The sequence below is a fragment of the Grus americana genome, chromosome 11 (assembly GCF_028858705.1).
Source record: "Grus americana isolate bGruAme1 chromosome 11, bGruAme1.mat, whole genome shotgun sequence".
NCBI classification, from domain to species: domain Eukaryota; kingdom Metazoa; phylum Chordata; class Aves; order Gruiformes; family Gruidae; genus Grus; species Grus americana.
The window spans coordinates 15,464,544-15,490,394 of record NC_072862.1 but is presented as its reverse complement, the minus strand read 5'-3'; the positions used below and the strand labels follow the sequence as shown (position 1 = coordinate 15,490,394).

General features: G+C 36.1%; 1 protein-coding gene across 3 annotated transcripts in view; it reads left to right on the top strand.

The window, feature by feature from the left end:
• Positions 1-25,851, top strand: part of CACNA2D3 (calcium voltage-gated channel auxiliary subunit alpha2delta 3) — a 460,032-nt gene that overhangs the window by 404,538 nt on the left and 29,643 nt on the right. For 2 of the 3 annotated variants that reach the window (XM_054838171.1, XM_054838172.1), the window contains 4 exons: positions 7,586-7,647; positions 8,585-8,629; positions 14,652-14,714; positions 18,068-18,138. In XM_054838171.1, the coding sequence (XP_054694146.1) occupies positions 7,586-7,647; positions 8,585-8,629; positions 14,652-14,714; positions 18,068-18,138 (241 nt within the window). Of the gene's footprint in view, positions 1-7,585; positions 7,648-8,584; positions 8,630-14,651; positions 14,715-18,067; positions 18,139-25,689; positions 25,736-25,851 lie in introns of all 3 variants that reach the window. The other variant, XR_008578815.1, reaches the window with a different exon arrangement.

Sequence of the window (25,851 nt, the reverse complement as noted above, 5' to 3'; positions counted from 1 at the left end):
ATGAAGGAAGTATTCTGTGTGTTGCTAAAACCTTGTGACGTATTATGACATGAAAACTGTCTCCCCTAACAAACTGATAATTATATAGGAATTACAAATGTATGTGTATGTGCAGTCATTCCCCTTATTTGATGATAAAAAGGTAAGATACCAGTAAAATTACGGGATTTTTTTCCTGAATATTGTTTAGAATCCAAAACTATGTGATAATTTGCACTTTGAGATTTTTTTTGTATTTTACATTGTATCTAGGTTGGTTTTGGAAAAATCAGTCTGTAAATGTTAATGAGGTACTGTAGCTCAAATTTAAGTGGAAAAGGTAGGTTTGCATTTACATGGATTTCAAATGGATTTAATATTAAAATAATTGTAAAATACTAAAATAATTTAAGAGTACATAAATATGCAATAGACGCATTGTGGGGTTAGGCAAGAAGGTTTCATGTCAGAGAAGCTGCAAGAAAAGTTGTAAAGAACATCAGAAACCTTCACTGAGTTAAATAATAAAATATTTTTAAAAAAACCCAAGCCAACAAAACAACACATTGCAGAGGAGAGTTTGTGAATAATAGTAGTATCTTATACAAATGCATAACTGATATTTTATTTTTTCTGGGGTAGGAACTATGCTTTATTATAAGAAAAACAGAAGAAAGTGCACAACTACTCAATAGTTTGGTCCAGCTTTTTGTCAATTTTATTCTTTTATCACAGGCTACTTATAACAGTTCATTATGAAGATGGCTGGTATCACCACCAAGTATTGAGGTGGCCCAACACTTCTAATTATAAGCTCATGTTTTCAGTATTTTAAAAAATAGCCAGACTTAAACTGTTAGGCTGAATTTTTTTGTGTTGGGTGTCTGAATCAGGTTCAGACATTCTGGATAATAAAACTAATATTTTTTCACGTTAAAAGAAAATTCTAGGGAACTTTGTTTGAAGAGAGGAACTGAAGAAAACGGGCTGGTGTGAGTAGAGGAAGGTATGGGTAGAATGGAAATGATCACTGAGATCAAGAAGGAAACAGAATGAAGTGTGAAGTTTGGAAGGGTGAAACTGCATTTTACTGTGCAAGTAAACTGAAACTGGGATTAGAAGCGGTCTGGGAAGTGCACATTTGATGAATGCCTATTCATATATTTTATATATCCTGAATGTGATGAAAGAATGACTGTCACTGGGAATATAGCTACGTTGGATGATACTAGAGCATAGCTGTATTACTGAGAGTGTGTGCTGGAATACCTCTAATTTATTAGCTAAGACTTCTTGGAATTGAGGGGGAAAAATCTGTGCATTTTCTTTTTAATTACAGCACATAACACATATGTTTTATAAGTATTTTAAGGGCATCATCTTTGGTGGTGGGAGTCTTCCATTAATCTGTACTAGAGGTATTTTTTGGCAGTTATGATGTTTATTTCTCAATATTATGCGCTGGGGTGTAATATTCTGCGTCTTATTCTTTGGCTGAGCTAAAAACTGAAGACAGAGAATTTGAACTGAAACAGATTTAGAGTGTAAACAAAAGAAATGCAATCAACTTCTTTAAAGTAGTTAAAGGTGTTCTGGAATATATCATATTTAGTTATTAGATATTTTAAAAGATAGTAATAAGAGGTAATATGAGTAGGCAGAAGGGAATCTTAAGGAGTCTAAGCTTAATACACAAAGGTGATATAGATTAAAAAAATAATCCTACTACAAATCTGTCTCCAAGATTTCTTATTTTGAAGCCAAGTTAAACCTCATTTAAGATAATTCCATCAGAAATAGGAGGCCCAAATGTCCTCAAAATGTTGAGGGTCTTTTATGTCTGAGAAAGAATCTTAGTCTGTACTGTATTCTGTGGGAAAAGGGAATGAAGACCTTAAGATATTTTTCTAACCTTGCTGATCTAGTGCTTTTCTATAGTGTAATGTTCTATAGGTATTTTACAGAATGGAAATCCTTTTAGCTTTTACTACTTTTTCCTTAATTATGTATTTGGAATCCCTCTGCCAGGTTTATAGGGAGATTCAGTTTCTCTTGTGCATGAAATAAATCAGTGTAATCTATTTTCCACTCTTATTTTAAGTAGATGATGATTCTTTTTACTTAGAGCCGAAGAGCTCTTGTAATTCTGCGCACAGAAGTAATTTGTTGAGGAAGGCTTTCCTTATCTTTCTGTCCATTTGCTTAACCCTGGGGATCTTGCAATGAACACAAGCAATCCTGATCTATTCTGAGCAGGTATTTGTTTTCCTTCATGTTTGCCTTGATACTAAGCAGCCCTGAGCTCTGTAGCAGTTGAGTACTTCCCAATACTTCTATCCTCAAAGCATCCCACTGAAAGGGTGAAATATTACCCTCAGCCATGGAATCAATGCATAAGGAAATTACTTATTTAACAATAATTATCACTGAGCCAAGAATTTAACTTTGTAATTCTCAACCATCTGTTATTTCATAGGGTATGCGCTACAGAAGGGCAGCCACTTTATTTAACGAAGGAAAGAAATATCAGGGAGTTAATAACTGGTTTCCATAGGCAGCATTAAAGGTATTTATTGGAATCACCTAAGTAAATTTGCTAATATGATTGAAACAAAAAATTGGATTTGCAATATTCATTTGAAATTACAACTTTTGTGTTACATGGAGAAAGAGCCTTAATTACCCATCTGTCAGCTCACAGGAGTTGATCTCCTGGATACCTCTAGCTCCAGCCCACCCTCCCCAGGGACATTGCAAAGGAAAGGCAGCAGTGAAGACAAAACATTTTCTCCTCATCTTTACTCATTTTTTTCCTGGCTGAAAAAAAATAACTTTTATACCTCAGCCATTTCCATTGGACCAAGCCTACAAATGTTGAAGAACACTTTATAATATACTTTACAATGTGTATTCCATGTAAAGATCAATTACAGTTTTTGTTGTTTGTGTTATGTTTTTCAATTAAAAATGTGGGCGTTATCTGGATATCTTGCTGAGCAATACTTAGAAAAATTTCAATGCAGTTACACTTTTTTCTCTAACCTCTGTTTTAGCCGTTAACACCCAGGAGGCTAAACAAGGAATTGGTGACATGGGAGATATAATTCTGATGTTTCCCTTTTCCCCCACATGTAGCCAGTTTGTAAAACATAGATTTAAATATAAAATAGCTTGGAGCACAGATTGTGAAGTTCTGAAATGCTGAAGGAGTAGGGATTGCTCAGAAAAATGTATTGGCTCTAAAATCTTTTGAAGTATATTTGAGTAGTTCTTAAGTCATTAAATAACTTGACCAAAAATATCCTGTGCTAGTTACAACGTTCTCAAAAAACTCAGGGAAAAAAGCCTGCAAAAATGCTTTAGTATCACCTCAGGGATTGAAAAGAAAATTATTTTCCCATACACTAACACTGTTAATTCTTTTGAATGTAGAGGCATTTGAATAATTATTAGCTGAATTGTAGGAAACATTCATAATTGTCATTTATTATATATTACATAGGATATAGAATATTTAGAAGTTACTCATTCAGTGACAGGAAAGTTCCTATGTGGAATTGTGCAAGGTACAAAATGTAAGGAAACTAAAATGTTGAGATTAAATTCTCACATTAGGATACATCTCTTCAAAGAAAATGTCTATTGCTGCTTTCACCATACCGTATTTATGGGAACTGCGTTTCCTCCTCCTATCCTGCAACATAGGTACAGATCATAGAACATTCAGGCTGGAAAAGACCCTTAAGATCATTGAGTCCAACCATAGATTGAGTCCAACTGTCATGTAGCACTTCGTTATTTAATAGCAAGTAAAAGGATTACAAAACTGTAATTGAGGAAATACTTCACAAGGGAAATACATAAGCTGTTGTGCGTTATACTTAAAATGTTGCCATTATGACATTGTATTACCTTGACCAGAGTCAACTAAGTTTAAGGTGCATTTCTGTTTCACTTCCTTCAATGGTATTGGACCTCAGCGATTAGTGATACAGCTCTTTTAAAAGTTAGGTAGAGAAATAAACTGAATCTTTTTTGAAAAAGTAAGGAAGTCAGTAACTAAATGAATAATGCCTGAGCTTTCAGTTTCTACACAAACTACACTGCTGCTGAAATCATGGGAATCTGCTCACTGGGAGCAAGCCCAGTATTTCTCACTTTTCTTTCCCCTCACAGTCTGTCCAAGGAAGCATCAAAATTCATAGAGCTAAATGTATGAAAACCAAACTGCAGCTGCCTGCCTCCTCTCATCTTCGTGAAGAAGGACGCTCTGTGTTTCATAGAAATTAGTCCCAGTATTTCAGTTGTCTTTATACTACAGCATTCCGATGTGCAACTTGTTAAAACAGGCACATGGAATCTTTTACAGATGAGCTCTGTTGTAATTATCTTGTTACTGTTTCAGATTCTCTCTCATGCGGTAAGTAATTTATACCGGACACTAGAAAACCTTCAATACATATTCACTTCCTTTTTATTTAAGGAAGAGTCTAGGCTGTGTATTTAGCACTTCTCTACAGAACATTTGCACTTAAATCTTAGAACCAGAAGATAATTTAGATTGGGAGGGATCTCCCGAGGTCATCTAGTCCAGTGTCCTGCTCAGATTTGTATATAGATACAACTTCATTATGGGAGAACAAGAGTTTTAATTGTTCCTTAATGTTCCTTTCATTAATAGTTTACAAGAACAAAAATGACATTTAATCAAAAGTTTCTTTGCAAGGTAATTTATACAGGCCAGCCTTGGCAGATCAAATAATCTCTAAATTACAGAGACTGATCACTGACAGGTAATGGAATAGTTTGTATTCGAATGTCATTGTCATCCATCTGTACTGGTACTTTGCAGTTTAGCTATGCTATAGGTCTTGGATAGATGCTGTGTGCGTTGGATATATAAGCACAAATGGATGAACTTCCATAAACATAGGGGAATAGATCTTTGTCTTCGTCCTTTAAAGCTCAATAAATGCTTCTCTCATGTTTAAACCTTAAACCGATGTTTGATAATAATTCTCTTATTTTACATCATCAGGATAATGAACTTGATAATTTTCTCAATTTTGGCAACTGCTTCTCTGTTCTGGGTGGTGGTGTCTCTAATAAGAGTGTGAGTTCCAGAGGGTCGACCTTAAATGAACAATATCTAACCACAGTCCACTCGTCTGTGCCTCTTAAGAGCAGCAGTATTTCTAACTGATAGAACAAGGCTTTGGAAAGAACAGATCTGTGTTTTATTCTAAACATTACTGTTGTGACTCTCCGTATCAGATCTTTGTGTGAACTCTGGTGTTCATTTCCTTTATGCATCATTTTCCCAGCAATAAAATAAGAATAGTAAGACCTAACCACATTTAGTGAGTAATTTGAGATTCTTTGTGGAGGGGTACTCTATAGTAAGTATAGTTGGTTGAAGTTGTTAGCGTTTATGAATGAGCGAGGAACAGAATTTGTAAGGCATCTGAGAGTCCAAAGGTGGGAGACAAGCATTTTGGAGGGTTTATAGAAATAGTTCAACACATTAGGAACCTGCTTGGTTATGGAACCATAGAAATCAGTAGGAGTTTATACCAATTCTGCATAAACACTTCTGAAAATTTGCATCTTTAAAAATCTAAATACTTTTGAAAATCTTTTTTTTTTTTTTTTCATGAACTCAGCCATTCAAAACAGATTAGCCAGAAGATGCTATTATAAAATCACTTGGGGAAAGATGCAGCTCCGTGGGTCTATATATCTTAATTCTTTTGTTCCCCAGTGAAAAACGCGTACTGGCTTACAGCTGTGACCCAGCTGAGAAGTGAGGTTGACTCCACTAGGTCCTGTCAGGTTACCTTTAGACTGAGAGCTCAGAAACATTTAAAGATTTGCAACACTGATGTAAGAATTTACATTTTTCCAATGAAGAATAAAGACAACCACTTCTCACTCCAGCTTTGCTTAGATACCATGTTTTATTGCTCAGAAAGCTTGTTCATTCTATATCTTTTGGAAAAGAAGTCTGATCCTCCATCATCAGAAAGCTGTTGATTCACCTGAAGTCTGCAAAAGATGGCATTCTTTGCAGGTTGGAGTCTTAGACTGTTAGAGTCAAATCTAGGCCTTGGAACCTGTTTGTGTATCTAATGATCGTGTGGCTTGATTCAGGGAATTCAACAAGAATGTTCACATGCAGAAAACAAGGCATAAACTTTGCTTACTGAACTTAAGAAGACTTTTACGATATAAATGGTTTTACATTAATTCTTACATGATTAAATGGATTGGTAGAAATGTAATATGAGATTAATGTTTCAAATACTGATACAGCATCCAGAAGCAATATGACTTCCTTGGGGAAAGTTCCCGAAAATGTGTGTGGTTTGCCTCCATTTCAGAAAAAGCGGGTAGGATGTGCAGATCACCTGCATGCTAGGAGTGAACCTAAAGGCAAACAACAGATGAAAAAAACATGTGCTGCATGGCTGTCAGATAGCATCCTCTCATTGACCGTAAAATAAATTCCTAGATAATAAAACGTAGCTGGAAAGAGGCTCCTCTGGAGCTTATTCAAAAGGAGAACGGGATTTCTCTACTTACTCTCCTAATGTCCATGAGTTAGAGATAGCAGAAAACTATTTATAAACTGCTATAATAAGAAAATTCATGTAATTTCACATCCCATTGTATCAGCTCATTACAGATTTCATTTCACATACTTTTTTCTACCTGCTAACACAAAATAAAATATATACATGACATCAGCATGTGTGCATTTGCAAAAGCAAGTACCAGTAATCTAAATGTAAATACATTTTTCAAGGATCCCTGCTGTGGATCCTAGAGGAGGAATGAATAAATAGAAATTTTCTTCAATTTTCCAAAACAACTAATTTTTTTTGAAGTTTTGTTTTTAAACAAAACATTGTAGCAATGAATTTGCTAGAAGTTAGGTCTTCAAACTTTCAAGGCTTTAAAAACTGCAGCTTTTGTGAAGAAAATAGTGTACTAAGGTTGTAGATTAGTCATTAGGGCCCAGTCCATTCTTTTTCCATAGCAATTATGTATCCTCTAAGCTGACGTGAAAGAGCTGTAGGGCATTGAACTAGAACCCGTTGATAAATTGTACTGAACAACTAGAATGTCACTTGGTACAGGGCCAGCACTGAAATAGTTTTACGGAAAAGCCTAACACAAGGTGTGCTCTGTGAGTGAGAGCGAACGTAAAAGATATGGTCCAGGGCTGCAGCCGTAGCTGGTAAGAGCAATCAAAGCAGATGTCTTTAGCCCCTCTATCCCTGTCTTCCTGCTGTATTCTTCATCAGATTCACTTCTTTTAAGTAAAAGGAAGCTAATTCAAAAATAAGCAATTTAAATGATGTTTTCCTTGTGTACTCTTCACATTATATTAGCAATGGCTTCATGTTTAACCAAACTGTAAATGGTTTAAAATATGACTGTGTGGTCTCTTCAATTTAGTGGGTTGTGTTTTTCTGTCTTAGGGCTTACTTTCTTTTTTATTATCAGATGGTTTTCCCTTCTGATTAATTTTAAATAATCATTTTGAAGGAATTAAACATGCTGGTTTTGTTTTATTTAATTTTTTTATATATGTCTTTCCCAGCTGTAGGTATCCAGATGAAACTTGAATTTTTCCAGCGGAAATTTTGGACTGCTAGCAGACAGGTATATTTTAAATTGAACTTTGTTGCTGAATCCATAACAGCTTTCTAACTGCGCAGATGATGCTCTGCAATTATTTTGTCACAAGCAAAATTAAAGACACAATGTATTTGAAATATATAATGGCTAGCTCTTCTGATTTACATTCCAGTTCATCATTACAAAAAAGAGAATTCAGTGGTCAAAAACTGTGTCTCGATGCCATATTTATGGAAGCAAGTAGAGAGATTATTAATTTTAGGCTCCTAGACGTAATGACTGACTTTGTTGGCCTGACACGTGTTGATTTTCTCACTCGGAAAAAGTGGAAACAGTAAACTTAACTGTGATATTTCTTCGTTTTCAGTGATAGCAGGATGATGCCTTCTCACTTACTTAGAACGTATCCTCTAACATCCAGTACCTGAAGTATCACATAGATTAATTAACTAAACTAAATTACCAAATATGGTTGGCATTCATAGCCTTTAATAAACTGTACCGAAAATGTTCACGATACAGAATTTGTACTCACTGAAGAGGACAATCATGTGCTTTCCAAAGATTAGGAGATGCCATCCCTATTTTGAGAATAGATTGGAACCGTACTGTTTCAGACAAATACCCCTAACATGCAGGTCCTACCCCACCCCTTTTGGAAAATCATGTATTCTCGTCTACAAATGGTTTCCAGGCTTCTAACACATGGAGGAGATTATGGTGTTTAAAACAGTTGAAGTTACAGTGTGAATGCATCCTTTCTCTGCAGACAGGAACAGAAGGGGATTGGTGAACTGATTTAAAACTTTCCTAGTCATTTTTAGGACAGTTGCTGCCAGAGGAAAATGTAATCAATATGAACTTCTTTATAATTGTGCTGATATGGATGTTTAAAATGTCATATTTTGTAATAATCAAATGAGAAATGAAATATTTTATTGATTTTTGATATCATCTCTAGTGTGCATCTCTCGATGGCAGATGTGCTATAAGTTGTGATGACGAAGTAAGTATTTAACAGATTATTTTTTTTCCATTTATACCTCTGCTGCAGTAGAACATAAAGTTGCTGAATTTAGTTTGAACATCTCATTGTACATTATAATCTTCTAGTGTAATTCGGAATCACTTTCTAAATATTATACTATTTAGATAGTGAGACTTTTTTTATGACTGCTTACAAACATCCATTTAATTACAAGGTAGATACCGATACCTCAAATATGTGCTGTAATAACTTGTGCTTTGTGAATCCAGTTGTAGAAATAATTTGAAGCCATTCTAAGGCATTTTTTACTACTTTATTGTTCATCTTAGAAGCTAATCTCTGAAGTTCATACTAGAATTAGATATGAATTCAGAGTTCAATCTATGCAGAACTAATACATTAATAGAACTTCAGAAATAAAAAGGGAAGTAACCTTAGTTTGGCCTAACGAACACACTGAAGTAGCTTTTTATGTAGTTGAATTTGTTAGATAAAACCAGTATTTTTAATATCTTATGCATAGATTTTTGCAAAGCATTTGACATCACACCATATGATGTTTTGGTTAAGCAACCAAGGTATCACAGGTTAAATGAATTAAAAAGTGGTTAATAAAGCACAGACTGTATTGATGTGTGGGGAGAAAATAGGTATACATGATTCTAGAAAATAAGAGTTGGGTTTGAGATATTATATCAGGTATAGTTAGTGATTTGGAAGAAAACAAAGCAATTACTGATAACATCCGTGTGTTATCTCTAAACTGAGTGAATGGTGTGAGGAGATCTGGATCACCTGAAAAACTGTGCTTGAACAAGCTGTATGAATTTAAGTGTGATCAAATGTAAATTCATGCATCTGGAAATAAAAACTGCAGGCTATATTTGTATGATATTTTTCATACAGTGGCCAAAAGACCTATTGCAAAACACACATAAAAGGCAAGAGCCTGTCTGACTATAATTCCTGCTAATGTAATGCTTTTGCGATCTTTTTTTTAAGTAGGATGACTTTTATTTATACAGTCATACAGTTTTTATACCGTTTTATTCAGGTTTTTTTATACATCCTTAGTTGCTTTCAGGAAAGCTGCTATCTGTATGGCCAGGACTCAGCAGTCAGCACAGCATCAGTTTTTACACCCTTTTCAACAAATGGTACTCACAGCAAACCATGAAAAACTGGGCAGCTATCCCCAGCGTTGCAGACTCTGGTGTTTAAACAACGCCTTCTCATCTCTTTTCTCGGAAGCCATTTCTTCTGAATATCTTCAAGTTCTCACAAGTTTGTGTCTCTACTTTTTACTATAGGAACCCACATATATTATTTGTGGTATTCCGTTAGACTTTATCTTCTCTGCTCTTTCTTCTTATCTTTCTTATAGTCTCGCCTTACAGGTCTCTTTCTGACTGTCCCAGCATTTGAAATAGACTTCCACTTGTTATCACGGAGGTGCTGCTTGCCCTGTGTTAATGCGTTTCCAATGAGATCTCCACATCTTCCGCCACCTGAACCGCTGCCCTGACTGTATTCCTGCCTATACAATAGTTAATTCATTTGGAGTGTGCTCCGTGTTGGGTAGCACTCAGTTTGTTCAGGGCTGTTCAGGACATAAAAAAATTAACAAGAATGGTTACATAAAGTACTGTGTGGTGGTTTCTGTAGTAAAAGTTATCAGACTTGGGCTTTCCTGAGGACAGGTAATTCAAAACCTTAAATAACCATGGTAAAAAAGAGTTAATGAATGTGTTTGACGAGTGCTTTCTAACATGTGCCATGATTATATTGGATATTTAGTTGCTTAAGGCAAAAAATGTTATTTCAAATTTTTTATTACTTTTGTATAAATTAATTTATAAAAAGCTTAAAAACTACATCATCAATCCTAGCAATCTGACTTCTAGGATGCTACTTCACAACCTCATATACTGTGACATTGAAAAGTGTTTTATTGAAAAGTCAGTCCAGGACATAGGTGCAGTGATAAATTTTTTTAAAATACATGTCTGCTTAATATGAGATTCAGGTCACAAAAACCATTCCAGGGAGAAAGGCAGAACTTAAAACATCAGCAGTTATGAGAGTAGAACACTAACTTCTTCAGCATACTAAATCAGCAAAACTTACAGCAAACTATAATTCATCTACTAGAACCCTGGAATCTAACATTTGGAGGACAGAGATAGCAATAAATAATAGAAAATAAAATTTGCAGTAAGCCAAAACACAACGGCCTGATTATCGTGCCATCTTTGGCAACAAAATGGACCATATGAGTCAACATATCTTTTGCATTTCTAGCTATAACAACTTACAGACTCTTCCATTTAAAGCTTGTATCATTTCAAACATTAAGTAAACTTTTCCAGATATGAAGTCATGAGAAACAAATCAGATTCCACCCAGGTGTGGGTGAAAGTGCTTACTTGGCCCAAATTCCAGGCTGTTATTTGCATATTGACCAATTTTAAGGTGAGCTTATGATGTTTATTACCCCATTCTCCTAAGAGTGATCTGACATCTACTGAGAATGAAGGTCTGTAGAACTGTTAATTACCTAAGTTTTGTGGCCTTGCTTTACTGTAGCTTGCTATAGACTTAATGTGCAAGCTTTACCTTGAATTGTTTCCACCAGCTTTAAATAGTTTCATCAATGGGTTTCCAGTCATAGCCAACCAGCTTGAGCAGTATAACTGCAGGTACTCAGGGTAGAGCGTCCTCCTTGTTTAGCCTAAACCATCATGCTTTTGGCATTAAAAACTGTGCAGAGATTACTTCATTTGTGATAGCCTTTGTGATAGAACAGTAATACATAATTTCTTGCGTAAAACACACTCCTGCTGCAAAGTGTCCAGCTACTTCATCAAAATAACCATATTATCATTCATTACTGCAAAGATGGTTTTGGTCTGTCATGCTAAGAAGCAGGTACACACTGAGAAAGATTCCAAGAGAGCACAGCCAGAAACATCTACTCTTTTCTTTTTTATTGTGTTGGCAGTTAATAAGAATAGTCATATACTTTGCTAAGTATTCATGCAGAATTTCTTTTTGCTATTGCATTCATATGCAAAGAGAACACAAGCAGTTTCAAGTCTTTTCAGCTACTTTCACTTGACACCAGCAGGAGCCATGTAAGCATATGGAGAATTTCAGTAATAGTGTGAACCTTGGTGAGTTAGAGATTCCAAACTTTTTTTAATGACCAAATATACTGTTAATAGGACTCAATCAAATATCACAGCTCCTCTGTTGAGCCTCTTAACTTTCACAGCTGTCTTTTCTCAACGGCAAGAAAATATCTGCTGAACAGTTATGGTATAAATGAAAGCATTTAAAAGTATTAAGACATTAATGCAAATAGAGTGGCACAATAGTCATACAGAAAATTAGTTGATGAGTTTGTATGATACTTTTGATTCTAAAATACAGACATCCAATTAGAAATACTTTCTTTTTTCCCTTGGAAGGCTTTGAAGTTGCTCATTTCTTCTTGTTTTCCTGATGTCTCACATTTTATTTTAATGTTCTGTTTTCTTTCTTTTTCGTTTTTGGTTTCTTAACCCATATTACATTCCATTAATGTTATTGTATATTGGAGCTGTGAAAAATACATAGAGGACTTGAACTTGATCAAAGTTACTGTAATTCAAATGTGTTCTCAGACCTCAGTCAACATTCTTGCTGTGTTTATTCTGGACTTCATGCCTACTCTATTTTACAAGCTCAGGGACTCTCCACCTATGGAACGTTCCCCTTGAAATCTGAAGTTCACTGAACTTGAACCTTTGGGCAAACCTGTGCATAGTTCACTTCCAATACCTGTGAAACATTGTGAATTAAGCCTCTTTCATGCAGCTCTAGTCTATGCAAATGCTATTTTCCCATGCATTATTCTTGTATCTGAAATCTTATGTTTGAGATTTGCTAATGTATTGGATGAGTAAATGCACCCCACTGTCCTCTGTCAGTGCTAAATTTAACTTACAAACTGTTTCTTTAATGTAGTGCTGAATATTGAAAGTTATTTATCTTGCTGGCAAGCAGGTGAATGAGTGGTTCTGAATGAATACTTTTCCCTTGTTAATGTTTCTAAAATGGATCGAAATAGAAACCCTCTTATCACCACATTCCTCCAAAAAGATACAGATTCCACTTATTGCGTTATGCCTGTTTCCAATAATAATGTTATAACATTCTTTTATCTTTTTAAATTCTGAACAATACTAGTGAATGACTCTGGCTTAGAGATTTGAGATGTGGCCACTAAGTCTTGAATCAAGCCAGTGTTTTCCCAACTGCATATAATCCATAAACTATGAAATTAAGCCTACACTCTTTCTTGTCCAGCATAACTACTTTTATTTATTTTCTATACTGTGGAGAAATATTGTTTTAAAGCACTATCTTTAGATTAATCTTTCATGCATGAGGACTGCAAATATGTATCCTCAAAAGAGCTCTTTGTTGACTTAGCTCCTCTCCTAATAAAGTTAGTGGGAGGTTTATGATTGACTTTGGGGAGAGCAGTGTTCTGGTGTTACAGTCCTCTTCTGAAATTCCACCCTTCACACACCATTGAGGTTAAGTAGCTGCCTCTTCTGAATGCATTAGGTCTGCTAGATTCTTTGCCAGCATCATCAGCTTTTCACATTGTATTTGCGAATTTTTGGCTCTAGCAGATCAAAGGTTGGAAATGAGTTGTTTCAACTTCCTTTTAGACAGGTTTTCTGTCACTGGGGGTGTCTGTCGCTTAGGTTCTCCTATTAGAATGAATATCCTGCATCTGCGTTAGGAATCATGTTCATTCCAAACTTTTGCCTGATTTGGGCTTCTTTGATTCTTTTTTTTTTTTTTTTTAACTGAACTTCAAGCCAGCATTTCCGCAAAGCTCTCCTTCAGCCCCAGAGAACAGTACTAATGTGTGGCCAGAATGAGAATCAGACACATCTAAGCACCTCTTGAAAAATCAGACTGCGTTTTCACATCTTGCACAACTACTACTGCATGGAACTGCTTTCCTCTCTAAAATAGCAGAGAGATTTTGCTGGGTGTGCAGAGTGTAGCAGAAAGCATATTTTATCACGTCTCTGTGCAGCCCATTTGCAGCAGGAAAGGTTTTGAATTAAAAGCAAAGCCATGATGATTCCTGTATTGGAAGCCATCCTACTTTTTTTTCTTTTTTTTACACAAATGTGTCAGAAAATTCAAGAAGCAATGATAAAATGTTTGCTGATTTAGATCAATAATACAAATATGTTAAAGATTTAACGCTGAGGTAGGTATTTGGCAATACTGAAGAGAAACTGAGTTATATCCAGGTTTGAGTTGAGCCTTATGTTTAAACTCTGAAGCACAGTAATTAAAACTTTGCCTGTAGCAAGTAATTCACTTGAGGTTAAAATAGTGCATGCGTGTATGGAGGGAAGCACTGATTTAGGTTTACCTTGTTTTATACAGTTTATACGTCTGACCTACGAAAAGCTAACAGTCCCACCTCTAAATCCAGTTCCCAATTAAAAACACAATTTGAAAAGCTTTAGGAGACCTGTGGGGCCTCTTTTACAGAAGTTTCTGGTCCCATCCCCCAATGAACAAATTAAAAAATATTACCTGGTCCCCTGTTGGTCCTCCAGGCTGACACTGTGTTTTCATTAATACATCATTAGGGTAATGACATTGTGCTGATGTTTTTCTCCAAACACAGGAGAAGCCATCAGGAGGAACAAAGTTCTATGCCTTTGCAAACTTAGTTATAAGGAAAACTTTTAAGAATGGATTATAAAGCACTGACCTTGTTCTTTTTATGTTTATATCCTTTCTTTCTGTACACAACTTTGTTTTGTTTTGCATGAAAAAATGCATAAAAATTAATCAGATAACATCCCGTAAGTTGAGACTACATTCACTTAGAAGCTATGTAAGCCATTATAACAACCTGGAGGCTTTACCCATTTAGAAGTCACTTGGAATTAAAGTAATTAACCTATTGCTGTATCCTAAAAACCAAAAATTAAACTTGTATTTTATTGTTTTTCAGACAATCAACTGTTACCTAATAGATAACAATGGATTTATTTTAGTGTCTGAAGACTATAGACAGGTAAGTGAAAGATTTTTATTCAGTCTTCTTATGTAACACATTCATATAAATGTACTTGTTTTTTAAATAGGCCACTATCTTAAAATGTTAAGGAATTAGTAACATAAAATTAAAAACATTCCTTCAACAAAGAATGTAAATTGTTTCTCACAGGAGCTCAGTTTCTGTCTCCCATTGGGGCAGTGTCTGCTCTTAAACTCATACATGTTCTCGTAAAGGGCTTTTTTTGCTGCAGAAGTATCTGTCTTCCATAAAACATTTTTACCCTAAGAAAAAAATATTCTCTGTGGCATTTTTGCCACATGGAAAGGTTGGAGAATGAGGGAGGATGCTGGGGACACAGAGCATTTACATTCAAACTTGAGATAAAGAAATCTTACAGAGCTGTTAGCTGAGGAGTTTGTTTTCTGCAGTGGATTACAGTCATTGAAGGATGAAAACTAAGCACTCAGCACCACAACAGAGAGGACAAGGATCATGATTAATGGGAAGATTATTCAAAACATTAATTTGCTTTGTGTTTATAGAAAATTATTGAAAAATGAATGTATAATCACTCAATCCTGCAAACCTTATGAAGGAACCATCACCATTCTCATTAACTTTTGCCTGAAAACTGCTGGGATGGTGCCCCAATTATGCCAGAATTGTCTGCACCTGAATTTCTTTTATGTGTTGGGATTGTGAATAGGAATAGCCACACTCCTGCTTAGCCCTCAGGTGAATTAACTTTGTTATGACTAGGTTGGTTATTGAGAAACAGCTATTGGAAAGAGCTCTGGGTGACTTGGAAGAGTGACTGGAGAGGAGATAAAAACCTCGAAGTGAATGGCAGAAAAGAAGGCAAACTGAGTATTTTGCTTTTAAATTAAAAGCCTGAATTATTGCAACCGTAAATCTGACACTTCTGAAAGTAAAAATATACAGATATTTTTCACCTTTGCACAGTGCAGAAGTAATTGTACGGTTCCTCGTGATCCCTCTCTCCCTTGTCCTTGGTTGAGACTTTGAAAAGTCTATTAGCACATAATAGACAAGGGAAATACAATTTTTCTGAAACTATTATCCTTCCAATGTGTACTAAAGTATTTAGTGTTCAGCGTGCTCTACTATGTTATGCAATAGTCATTCTTCATGATATGTCTTCTTACATGCAAAACTGAGCACCAAAATTGATTATTTCATTTTACTTTTTCAAATTTATTGCTTCAATCCCTTTAGAATGTCAAGCATGTTCTGAATATAATTCTAGGATGTACTCAAAAATAATATGAACTAAAATGTAACATTGTTTAAACATTAACTGCATTATGTTAGAAGCAGCTGTTTGGGTTTTTTTCCCTCTATCTATCTATCAAATCTGTATTTTCTACTTAGTTGAGCAATGACCTAAGAAAAACACTCATTGTAGAATAATCTTGATACATCTAAAACATTTTTGTCTCATTATTCCCCCTGTTGTTATTGTTATCATTATTATTATTATTATTCACAGGTACTTAACTGTGTCTTCTGTAACTGATTTGCTAGTTGATAGTTGGCTACAGCCAATAAATTATGATTAGGAAGAGATTTTTCCTTTGGTAGGTTACCTGATAGTAGCCATTACATATTCCTGTGAAGAATATCATTGTCCTGGTTTCGGCTGAGAGGGTTAATTTTCTTCACAGTAACCCTTTCAGCTGAAACCAGGACAATCATGTAAACAACTGTTGGACCAGAACTAGCCTAGAAATGTGTTATGACCTATTTTTTTAGTTACAACAGATCTAAGCCTAAGATGGGCAGTAAAGTTGTGTCTATGGTTATATAACGCTATAGTAAGGTGATGATAATTACAATAGTATATCTTTATTTTTATATGTGTATGTACGTACACACTCTATATTTATCGTGGCTAGAGAAGGGGTAGGGAAGTGGGATGACGCGTTATCAATTACTTACCTGTCTGGGGTTGTTTCAACACTGTTTTTCTATGGACTTTTCAAAAAAGACCTGAACTGCTCTAAGAATCTGAATTGCAACTAAATCCTAATGTATTAAAATCATGATAATCTGACTGTTACTGCTTTGAGGGAGAACTAGTATTTACAAATGGAGCTTTTGTGGAGAGAACTGTCACTGAAATGTCTTTATAAGACTGAAACACAACTTGATAAATCAAGTTTCTTACTATCTAAGGTTATACTAGTCATTTATGGTTTGGGCTTTCTGACATTGCCTGCCTCTCCAATGGTTAGGATAATTCTTCATCAGTCAGCTAGGGCTATTGGAGCTAGTATTTTTAGTCATATAAGCTACAAATGCTCCTCTTGTTTCTAGGAGACTTTACACACCCGCATGTTTTGGAAAATGTTCCAAGTTTCCCCTGAGTAAAAAAAAAAAAAAAAAAAAAAAAAAAAGCAGCAATACTTGCCTTTTAGGTGGAGGAATGCCTTTTTTTGGCTAGGGCTGTAACTTTTCTGCCTGTGAACTCCCAGGTGCATACTTGAGGTCAGCTAAGTTCCTTGTAATGGAATTGGGGTTTAGTTCATACAAAACCTATGGAATCCATGCAATTTGAGAGCGTAGTGCCCTTTCCCCCCCATAAATTGTGGGATTTCTCCCTTTAAACAATGCAGAGAACATACCCAATCCTTCTGGGAGTTGAGGGTCTAAAATAAAAAATGTCTCCTCGAACTAGAAAAATGCTGTACATGCAAGATTTTCCACTGTCATATGAGTGGCTGCAGATGATGGAGTCACTTCCATATTACATACCAAATTCAGAACATGAATGTTTGTTTTCTCAACAGAGATTTATTTTTATTAGTCCACATCTACTGAACAAGGACAAAATGAGTAATTCATCAGGCTGAGTGGTTTTAAGTATGAAATGACTCTGAATGGAGTTAAAATTTATAGGATTGATGAAATGTACTGTTCCAGCTCCTTAAACAGGTCATGCAGGAATTATAAACAATGCTTTTTAATGGCTGTTTATGAAATCCTCTCACAACCTGTTTACATCTTTTTTGAGTAACATTTTAATCACAAGGGTTTGTGATCAGATTAGCGTGTTTTCTTTACAAGCTTTAGGTTTGGATGGCTTTTATTTCTGATATTAGATGTTATATAATGTACCTCAGTATATCGTTTAAGCTTTCACATCTGCTCAGGGGTAATAACGTAATCCCTATAACCTGCCATGACTGTGAAGTCCTCTTCAGTTTTTATGTAGCAGTAGTCCTGAAAAACCTGTCTATGTAACTGTCAAAGCCGCTGTTGTCAGATCCTCCAATATGCCAGCTTAAATTGCATCTAGTGTTGTTTTGCATTTACTTCTGGTAATTTCTTACACTTTCCCCTTACAGACTGGTTACTTTTTTGGGGAGGTTGAAGGGGCTGTGATGAACAAGTTACTAACAATGGGCTCCTTTAAGAGGTAAGAATTAACTCAACTTTCTATCTCTTAAAAATGTTGTAACAACAAAATGAAATAAACCAAACCCAAAGTCATGTAAAAGAAGTCCAAGACTGGCAGTGTGGCTGGATTCTCATTTATACCTTTTTTCCATATGATCTGAGTGTAACTCGATGCCATGCACATTGAACGTGAAGAGTATTGGAGACAGCCTGTAGTAAGTTCCTTTTTAAAACAACAATTTATTTGACTATGATGTTGAAATTGTGTGCCTCTCTTGCTCCCACTGTGCTCAAGTGGGAAAGGGATTGGGCCATAGCGACTACTGAACAGTTTTAAATGGCTTTAAAGTGAGTCATTGATGCAACGGTAAACATTTTGACCTGTAAAAAGTTGGAGATTCCTCAAACTGGGCAGTGTAAAATGCCCTACTGTTGAAGGGAAAGTGTTCTGCTGGTAATTAATTTTCATTCACACGCCAACTCCCCTTTCAACGTTGTTGTGACTATTGACCTGGTCTTACTGTCACGATGACAGTAAAAAGTAATAGTGATTTTATGTGTGGTCCTTTGAAATAAATTATGAGTCCTGGGGAAGTAAGAAAGCCCTTTTCCCTTTAACCTGTAACTCAACACTGGAGTCTTCATGGCTTTCACATGGTCTAAGAACTGTTCCTCACCCCTTTGTCCTCTTAGAGCATGAGAGTAGTGCTGATCATATGTATTACACTTTTCCCTTTTATTTTCCTGTGTGTTTCTAGTATTAAAAAAAGACTCATCGCTGATCCCATCAACCACTGAATTTAGTTATTACATGTGAGGGTGTATACAGAGGTTCTCTAAACAGATGGTTTGCGTGCTTCCTTGGTAAACCAGCTCTCCTAAAGGCAGAAAGCTTTCCATGCTGCCTCTGCGCATTATAGCTGAATACCACTCCCAGTAAATGACTGACCTGAAATGGAAAGATCTAGCACTCTCTGAATCATCCCAAATCCTAGTTTTCTGAGGGTGGCAACCTTTTTGTGTTTAGCACTACATTCTTAACATATGCTGTAAAAGGAAGTGAAGTAATACATATTTATAGACTGGGTTCTACGATGAAATGATCTGTTTATACAAGAGATGAAGCATTTTATTTAATGCAAACAAAAACATACAGTCAAAATCAAGGGGTAATGCTTTCATTTGTCCCAATTTGTTTTGTCCTGCCTAGCAAAGCATTTCAAATGTAATATCTCCTGATCAATCGATGGTATTAGGCACCACCATTGAGAAAACAAAGACTGCATGTCTCGGGTATTCTATCTAAACTGCGGTGGGCGCCAAATTGGCATGGATCGTTGGCTTATCGTTTTGCTCGTCTTGAGCTCCAAGGGAGTTACAGATAATGAAGCCACTAGCTCAGTGCAACTGAGCTGCATGCTAAAGAAAATGTAAACACAATGAGCCAATTATTTAAACATAATAAACTGGCCATTGCCAATCAATTAAAAATCGGAGAGAATCAAAGTGGTGTAATTGCACTAAATGAGCCACCTGCTTTTCCCGCTGTACAGCAGATAGCTCTGTGCAGCAACAAAGAAAACCCCAAGCTGTCTTTGAGCTGTGCTAGATGAGGCCTTTAAAATAAATTATTCTAGCAATATGAAGACAAATTTTTGCTGGCTCTCATGAAAGAGAGTCAGACACATTTACCATATTTTTAAGATTACTACTTTGTTTGGGTGGCAGTGTGTTTTGCTTTTCCAAAATTTATTTTATATGGAATAAGAAGTAAAGAAAATAGCACTGAATAATGCAATGGCAAAATCTATTACCAGTACCATTTCCTTGAGAGCACAACAGTATAGATATTGCATGCATTATACTTGTCATTGCTGCTCTTACCATGGAGACAAAATCAGAGCGCAAGCACTGTTCTTTAGCCTTTTATTCTGATAACATCCAGAGCCATCCTTTCTTTCAATTTGCTTCTTATATGGCATTCACTGCCCAGCAGGTGAATTACATAGCTTTGCCCCTTTCATCTCGTCTTGCTCCCTTTCTGTTTAGTTTAGAAGTAGAAGGTTCTACGGTGCTGCCTTCACTGCAGAAGAGTTTAGTAACGTCCCCAGTGACCATGGGGATGGGAGTCCTTTCTTCCTTTTGCACCAGGTATCTGAGTGGCAGTGAGATATGTGCTACCACCTTGCTGATTCATGCCAGCTTTCAGGTTCTCCGTTCACAAAAGGAATGAAATAACCCTTTGTGCGTTCTCTCAACTACCACTAATTTGGAGAGGTATAGAAGTTCTTTTTAGGGTTGAGCTGGAAGTGTTAAACAAAAGGGGGTTGTTTGCTGCTGACTGTATTTCTTTTCAACCTGCAGCAGGATGAAATTCAATTTTTGTGTTCGCTGTTTATTTTCTAAAGTGAGCTTAAATACCTCCTTCCCTCCTCAGTTTCTTTAAACTCAGTACTTCTTTTGAATAATGTGTACATATGTATGTATGTATATTTTCTTAGTTTATGGGATTTATATTTAGGGAGAAAAATTATATCAGTGCCTCCACAGCAACGTGACATGTTCTATGATTTCATTTAGTAAAATGATGTTTATCTTATACCCTGAATATTGCACACAGTTAAATAATTTAAATATAATTTAAATTCACTATTAAATAAATTAGGATGTGCTTGTGGAAAAGTATCTGCTTCACATAACTTGGAAAACAGTTTCTTTATAGTTTCCTCAGCACTTTGTTTACATAAAAACAGTGGAAAAAATAGATTCAACTGCTCAAAGCATGAAAATCTAAAAAAAAAAAAACCAACCCCAAAACACTAGCATCAGAGCCATGAGATCCCCCCCCAAATTAACTTAATAAATCTAAAAGAAAATTAAATATCTCTTGACTTCAAAATACTTTCATCCTTACCAGTAGGAGGAAAACTAAGCAATTCTGTAAGACAACTATGGAAGCAGCATCATTTCCTCTTAACAGTTCTGTTTCCACCAGGCATCCTCTTGGCCTCTGAAGAAGAATCTGTGCTTTGGTATTTAATCACTTTGTCAGAATATATCCCTGAAACGGTGCACCCCTGAATTCCAGTTTTCCCACATGCTAAGGCTCACTCTAATAAGTTCTTGTTGCTTTGAGAGCTTCTCTTGTTTCTCAGTTTTTCTTGCTCTGTTCCTTCATCTTTATTCCCGTGCTTCCTAGTGCATAATGCACGCTGGCTGTGGCCCGATGGCACGGTACAGTCCGAATCCTTCACCTGTGTTCTCCAAATGCGTGCACGTAGAGGCAGGCTGTCATCTCTCTGTCTTCATTTGCTTTATAAGCAAAACCTAGCAAGTGTTCTGCCTCCAGGTTATAAGATCATAAAAAAAAAAAAAAAATCAGAACTCTTTACCAAACTACTTGCAAAGAGCGGAACATTCTGACAGACAAATCATGGTTGCTCACCAACAGGATGCTGATTTCCACTGAGGCAGCACAGCCTCCAAATTAAGCATATTTTTCTGTTTAGTTAAGGCCACTCTTACTTAAGCATTCATTTTTAATAAGATATTCTTGAATTTTTGGTGAAGGTGTTAGATGGATACATATTTAAAAATTGTGTTTATTTCCATGTGGATTTTTACAGTCATCAATTTGACCTTCTATTAATTTGGCAGTGTTTCTGAATGTAGGTGTAGACTTCAGAGAAGATCGGTGATAGACTGAAGGAACAATTCAAATTGGAGTTAGTGGATTTGGAATTGGACGAATGCAACTGTGATGTAGCAGTTCTGCAATGTAGCAGTTCTTACATTATAAAAAATTTCCCCATCTTCAGTGATGATTTATTTAGTAAAAGAAAAAGTAATCTCAAAATGTACCCTACGTTTATGGCATAAATACCATGAAAAATAGGCAGGTAGATGAATAGGCATTTTTTTGTATGGGCAGGCAGAAGACATTCAAGGTAAGAAAATGAGCAGACTATTTCCAATAATTATCTTCTGTATTAGCTGTCATGTGCACTGCAGAGCATGTATGAGGCCTGCACCCTTAATCTTCAATTTCTAAATGAATAATATGTTACTGTACTGCCCTGAAGAATGATATTCCATTTTCATCAACAAAATAGCTGTCAGAAAGGCAACAAAATACCAGGCTGTCTAGTACAGGTTTACGAGTAGGTACAAAAGAACCCAGTAATATCTGTCACTTCCCTCTTGTCATTACCAACAAGAGTAGCCCTGTTCTGATTTTTTTTTTTTTTTGCATTTACCAGATCTGGTACCTGTGCTCTGAAACTCCCTTGCTGCTCTGTTGTATGTTTTCTGCTCATAGTTTGTCCATGTGACATCTAAAAATAACGTCTTAAAACTGAGTTTGGGCATTGTTAGAGTTTATATCTCTGTAAATATTACCACAAATTTAATGCAGTGTATTAGTATATGGGAATAGTTTTACCCACTTAAGGAGCAACCCAGACATATGTGCTGTGTAAATGAGTTGTCATTCTGTATGCTGGAAATACAGGTTGAGTGGTAGTTTTTACACTTGTTATGCTTTGGAGCACCTTGGCAAGTGGGAATAGCTGAACAATAAAGGCAAAGATGTGTGATGACAAGCTTGTTTTGTCAAAATGCTGCAATTTATTTTTATGCTTTTCATTGATTTTCTTAGTGGTGAAAGGCATTAGTCTGACAGCTTCTGGACACTAATAATCTGTCTGTTAATGAAGGTGGGAGAGCCAGAGCACCAACAGTACGGGATTCCTTAAAATGTCCTGCTACCTCCCCCCCCCCTCTAGATTTTAGAAACTAGTTTGTTGTTCATACCATTCCACACTGTCCCTCCTTCCCCTCCTTGGGAGAATGCCAGACAGGCTGCATATCTTGTGGCTGAGTTAATGAACATCTTTGCACCACAAGTGAGCTGTAGTCACCAATAATTTTTATGTGGAGTACTGAGTAAAGCATAGTGTCAATAATTAGGGCTTCCTGTATTATTGGCTTCCTTCGCTTGGCTCTTTGGAGCACTTCTTCCTTTTTTTCAATGGACTTGACATTCACTTCCATGGTAAGAAGCTTATTATTCCTACACATTATATGAAAACCCCCAAATCTTGAACTGATGGCAAAACATTTGAAATTTTATGCATTGAAGATCTTTCAGCGATTATAATTGTTAGTGATGGTGTTTTACACTACCAAGTAGAAATCCGTAGCTGTGCTGAAAATCTGTCTGAAAGCAACAGAGTACATCTGTTCATACAGCCTGTGCTGCTGGTAGGTCTTAGAAGTTTAATTTTCTTGAACCAGATTCATGCTCAATTGTAAGTACATTGCAAAATACAAGACTGGAATTTACTATATCAGTAAATTGACAATAAAAAGGTTTTTACTAAAATGTATTTGGCGCCTGCAGTTATATACAATGGAGGTGCACATTTAGTTTTTGGTAAGTTTTTTTCCATTAGTTAAAGATGGTTGTACATCGTCTGTGTTTGTCCTGTGACTGACGTTGAAAATAACTACTCTGTAGACTTCAGTGACCAGGTGTGGAAATATGGGCAGTTAACAGCATGGTGATGTCAGAAAGTCTCAAGCATGTCAACCGTAGCAACAGCAAAGCTCTCCTGTGAGGTGCTGTAATACATAGCATGGATTGGGCATCTAGATGGACTTAAAATTGGATCGTGGGAAACAGGCAATTACGTTCCCTAACCATAGTCAGTTGAACAGGATACGGTTAGCTGCAAACAGTTATTTAAAACTGTAACACAATAACTTCAAACAAGGCAATCTGGAAGTCTGTCTTTCTGCAACAGTGAGTTAAGTCTGAATGAGAAGAAAGCTTATTTTCTAAGCTCTCAGAAAGACAGGAGCAATAAAATAACTCGCTGGAAATGACACCTGAACACAGAAGCACCACAGTGTCTTAGGCCACTGTTTTGACTACAAATACTGTAGCAGCCTTTATAAAGAATAGAGCTGGAAGGCTTTTACCTTCCTATTACATTTACAAGAATAAAAACAAAACAAAACTGGATTTGAATTTGTGAACGCCTTGGAACCCATTTATACTGAGCTTACAGTGACAGAGTCCAGAATTGATTCTGTATGTTGCAGCGTTCAGATTTCAACGTTGTTATGGGCTTCATCCACTGATCTTTGAAATGTATTGCAAAATTCCTATTTGTTTTTAGTGCGGAACAACCAGGTCTTTATAATAGTTTGGCAATAATGCTTTTGCTGTTATATTTTGCACATCCTGTGTTATAGATGTTTGAGTCATCTTCAGGCACTTTCAAATAGGTGTTGAGCCTGCCCACTTGGAAAGTTACTGAGAGGGGAATACATTGTTCACAAAACAGAACTCATTCCAGGATTTTGTTAAGAATTCTGTATCTGCCATGTACCTTTCTAAGGATTTGCTCCTTTTTTTTTTTTTTTTTTTTTTTTTAAATCTGGACACATTATCTGTTTTCTAGTTTGCTCCTGAACCAGAATCTTCACACTGGAAACACCTTCAAATATATTTACTAAAACTAAACTCATTATAATATCATCCACAGATGTTGTTCAGGCATTTCCAAACAACAGTTTTGTGGTGTTCCATAATGATTTTGAGGTTGTTTATTACAACTCTTCCCCTCTGCCACCACTTTAAAGTTTAGTATTTCTTTCCCTGTTAAATGAAGGGGGTTTTATCTACTTATGTTTTAAGATTTTTGTTCTTCTTGCTGACAATACACTCTTAGATTGTTGTATACTCCCTACAATACAATAAGCCAATCTAAAAAAATATAATCTAGCATGTTGGGGCACAATATTAATTATATTTCTGATTATTTGTGTGAGTATATATTTCAATCTTTGAATGACTTTTTATCTTTAAGCATTTAAAGAAACTATTACATCTATTACATTGTAATAATTATATTAAAAATGTAATACAATTACAAATATTGAGGAGGAGAAAGGCTTTTCCCAATATTTAAAGTGAAGTTGAAATTATAGCAGATGTTCCACATGGCACGCTGCAATAGTATTTGATCAACGGTTCTTAGCAGAACAATGCAGTCCACGGATTGACCAAACGGTTCTGGTCTATGAAATTGAAAGTTGAGAAACTGATTGCACTTTAAAACATCGAACAGTCACTAGACTTATTATATTGAAAAAACATTTACAAAGAATAAAGACAAAACAGAATGCTGTTCTGCTTGTAACACTAGGTATGGAATGAAGCAGGATGAGACCATTTCATGCAAATAGAATTCCTTGACTGCTCTGCAGAGAGCACGTTAACGTTTGTAAACCGCCCTTGTCTGTGTGCTTATCACTTGCCACCATCGCTAGGAGGTCCAAGTGGACATGCAACATGGTCCTTGCATCTTGAGGAATAAAATAGTGGAGCCAAACAAGACTGGAAAGGCTGAGCTGTAGAGGTTGCCTTGCAGGGGCTGGATTCTGACCATGGTCACAGGGGGGAAAAACTAAAGGGGAAAAAAAGCTAGGGAAAGTGGTGTATTACTGCATGCCACACAGGCAGCACAGCTTACACCATGTACTGCTCTGTTTGTCTTGGCAGATCTGTGTGCGCGGATCTGGCTGTGGGCGTGATTCTGCCAAATATGGTCAGTGTTCAACTTACACCCATGTTTAGGTCTCTAGTTATGCGTTTGTCTACCATGTGCCTCTCTCTGCCAGTCCACAAAACAATGGCTTCCTAGCCATTTCTATTCTGAATATA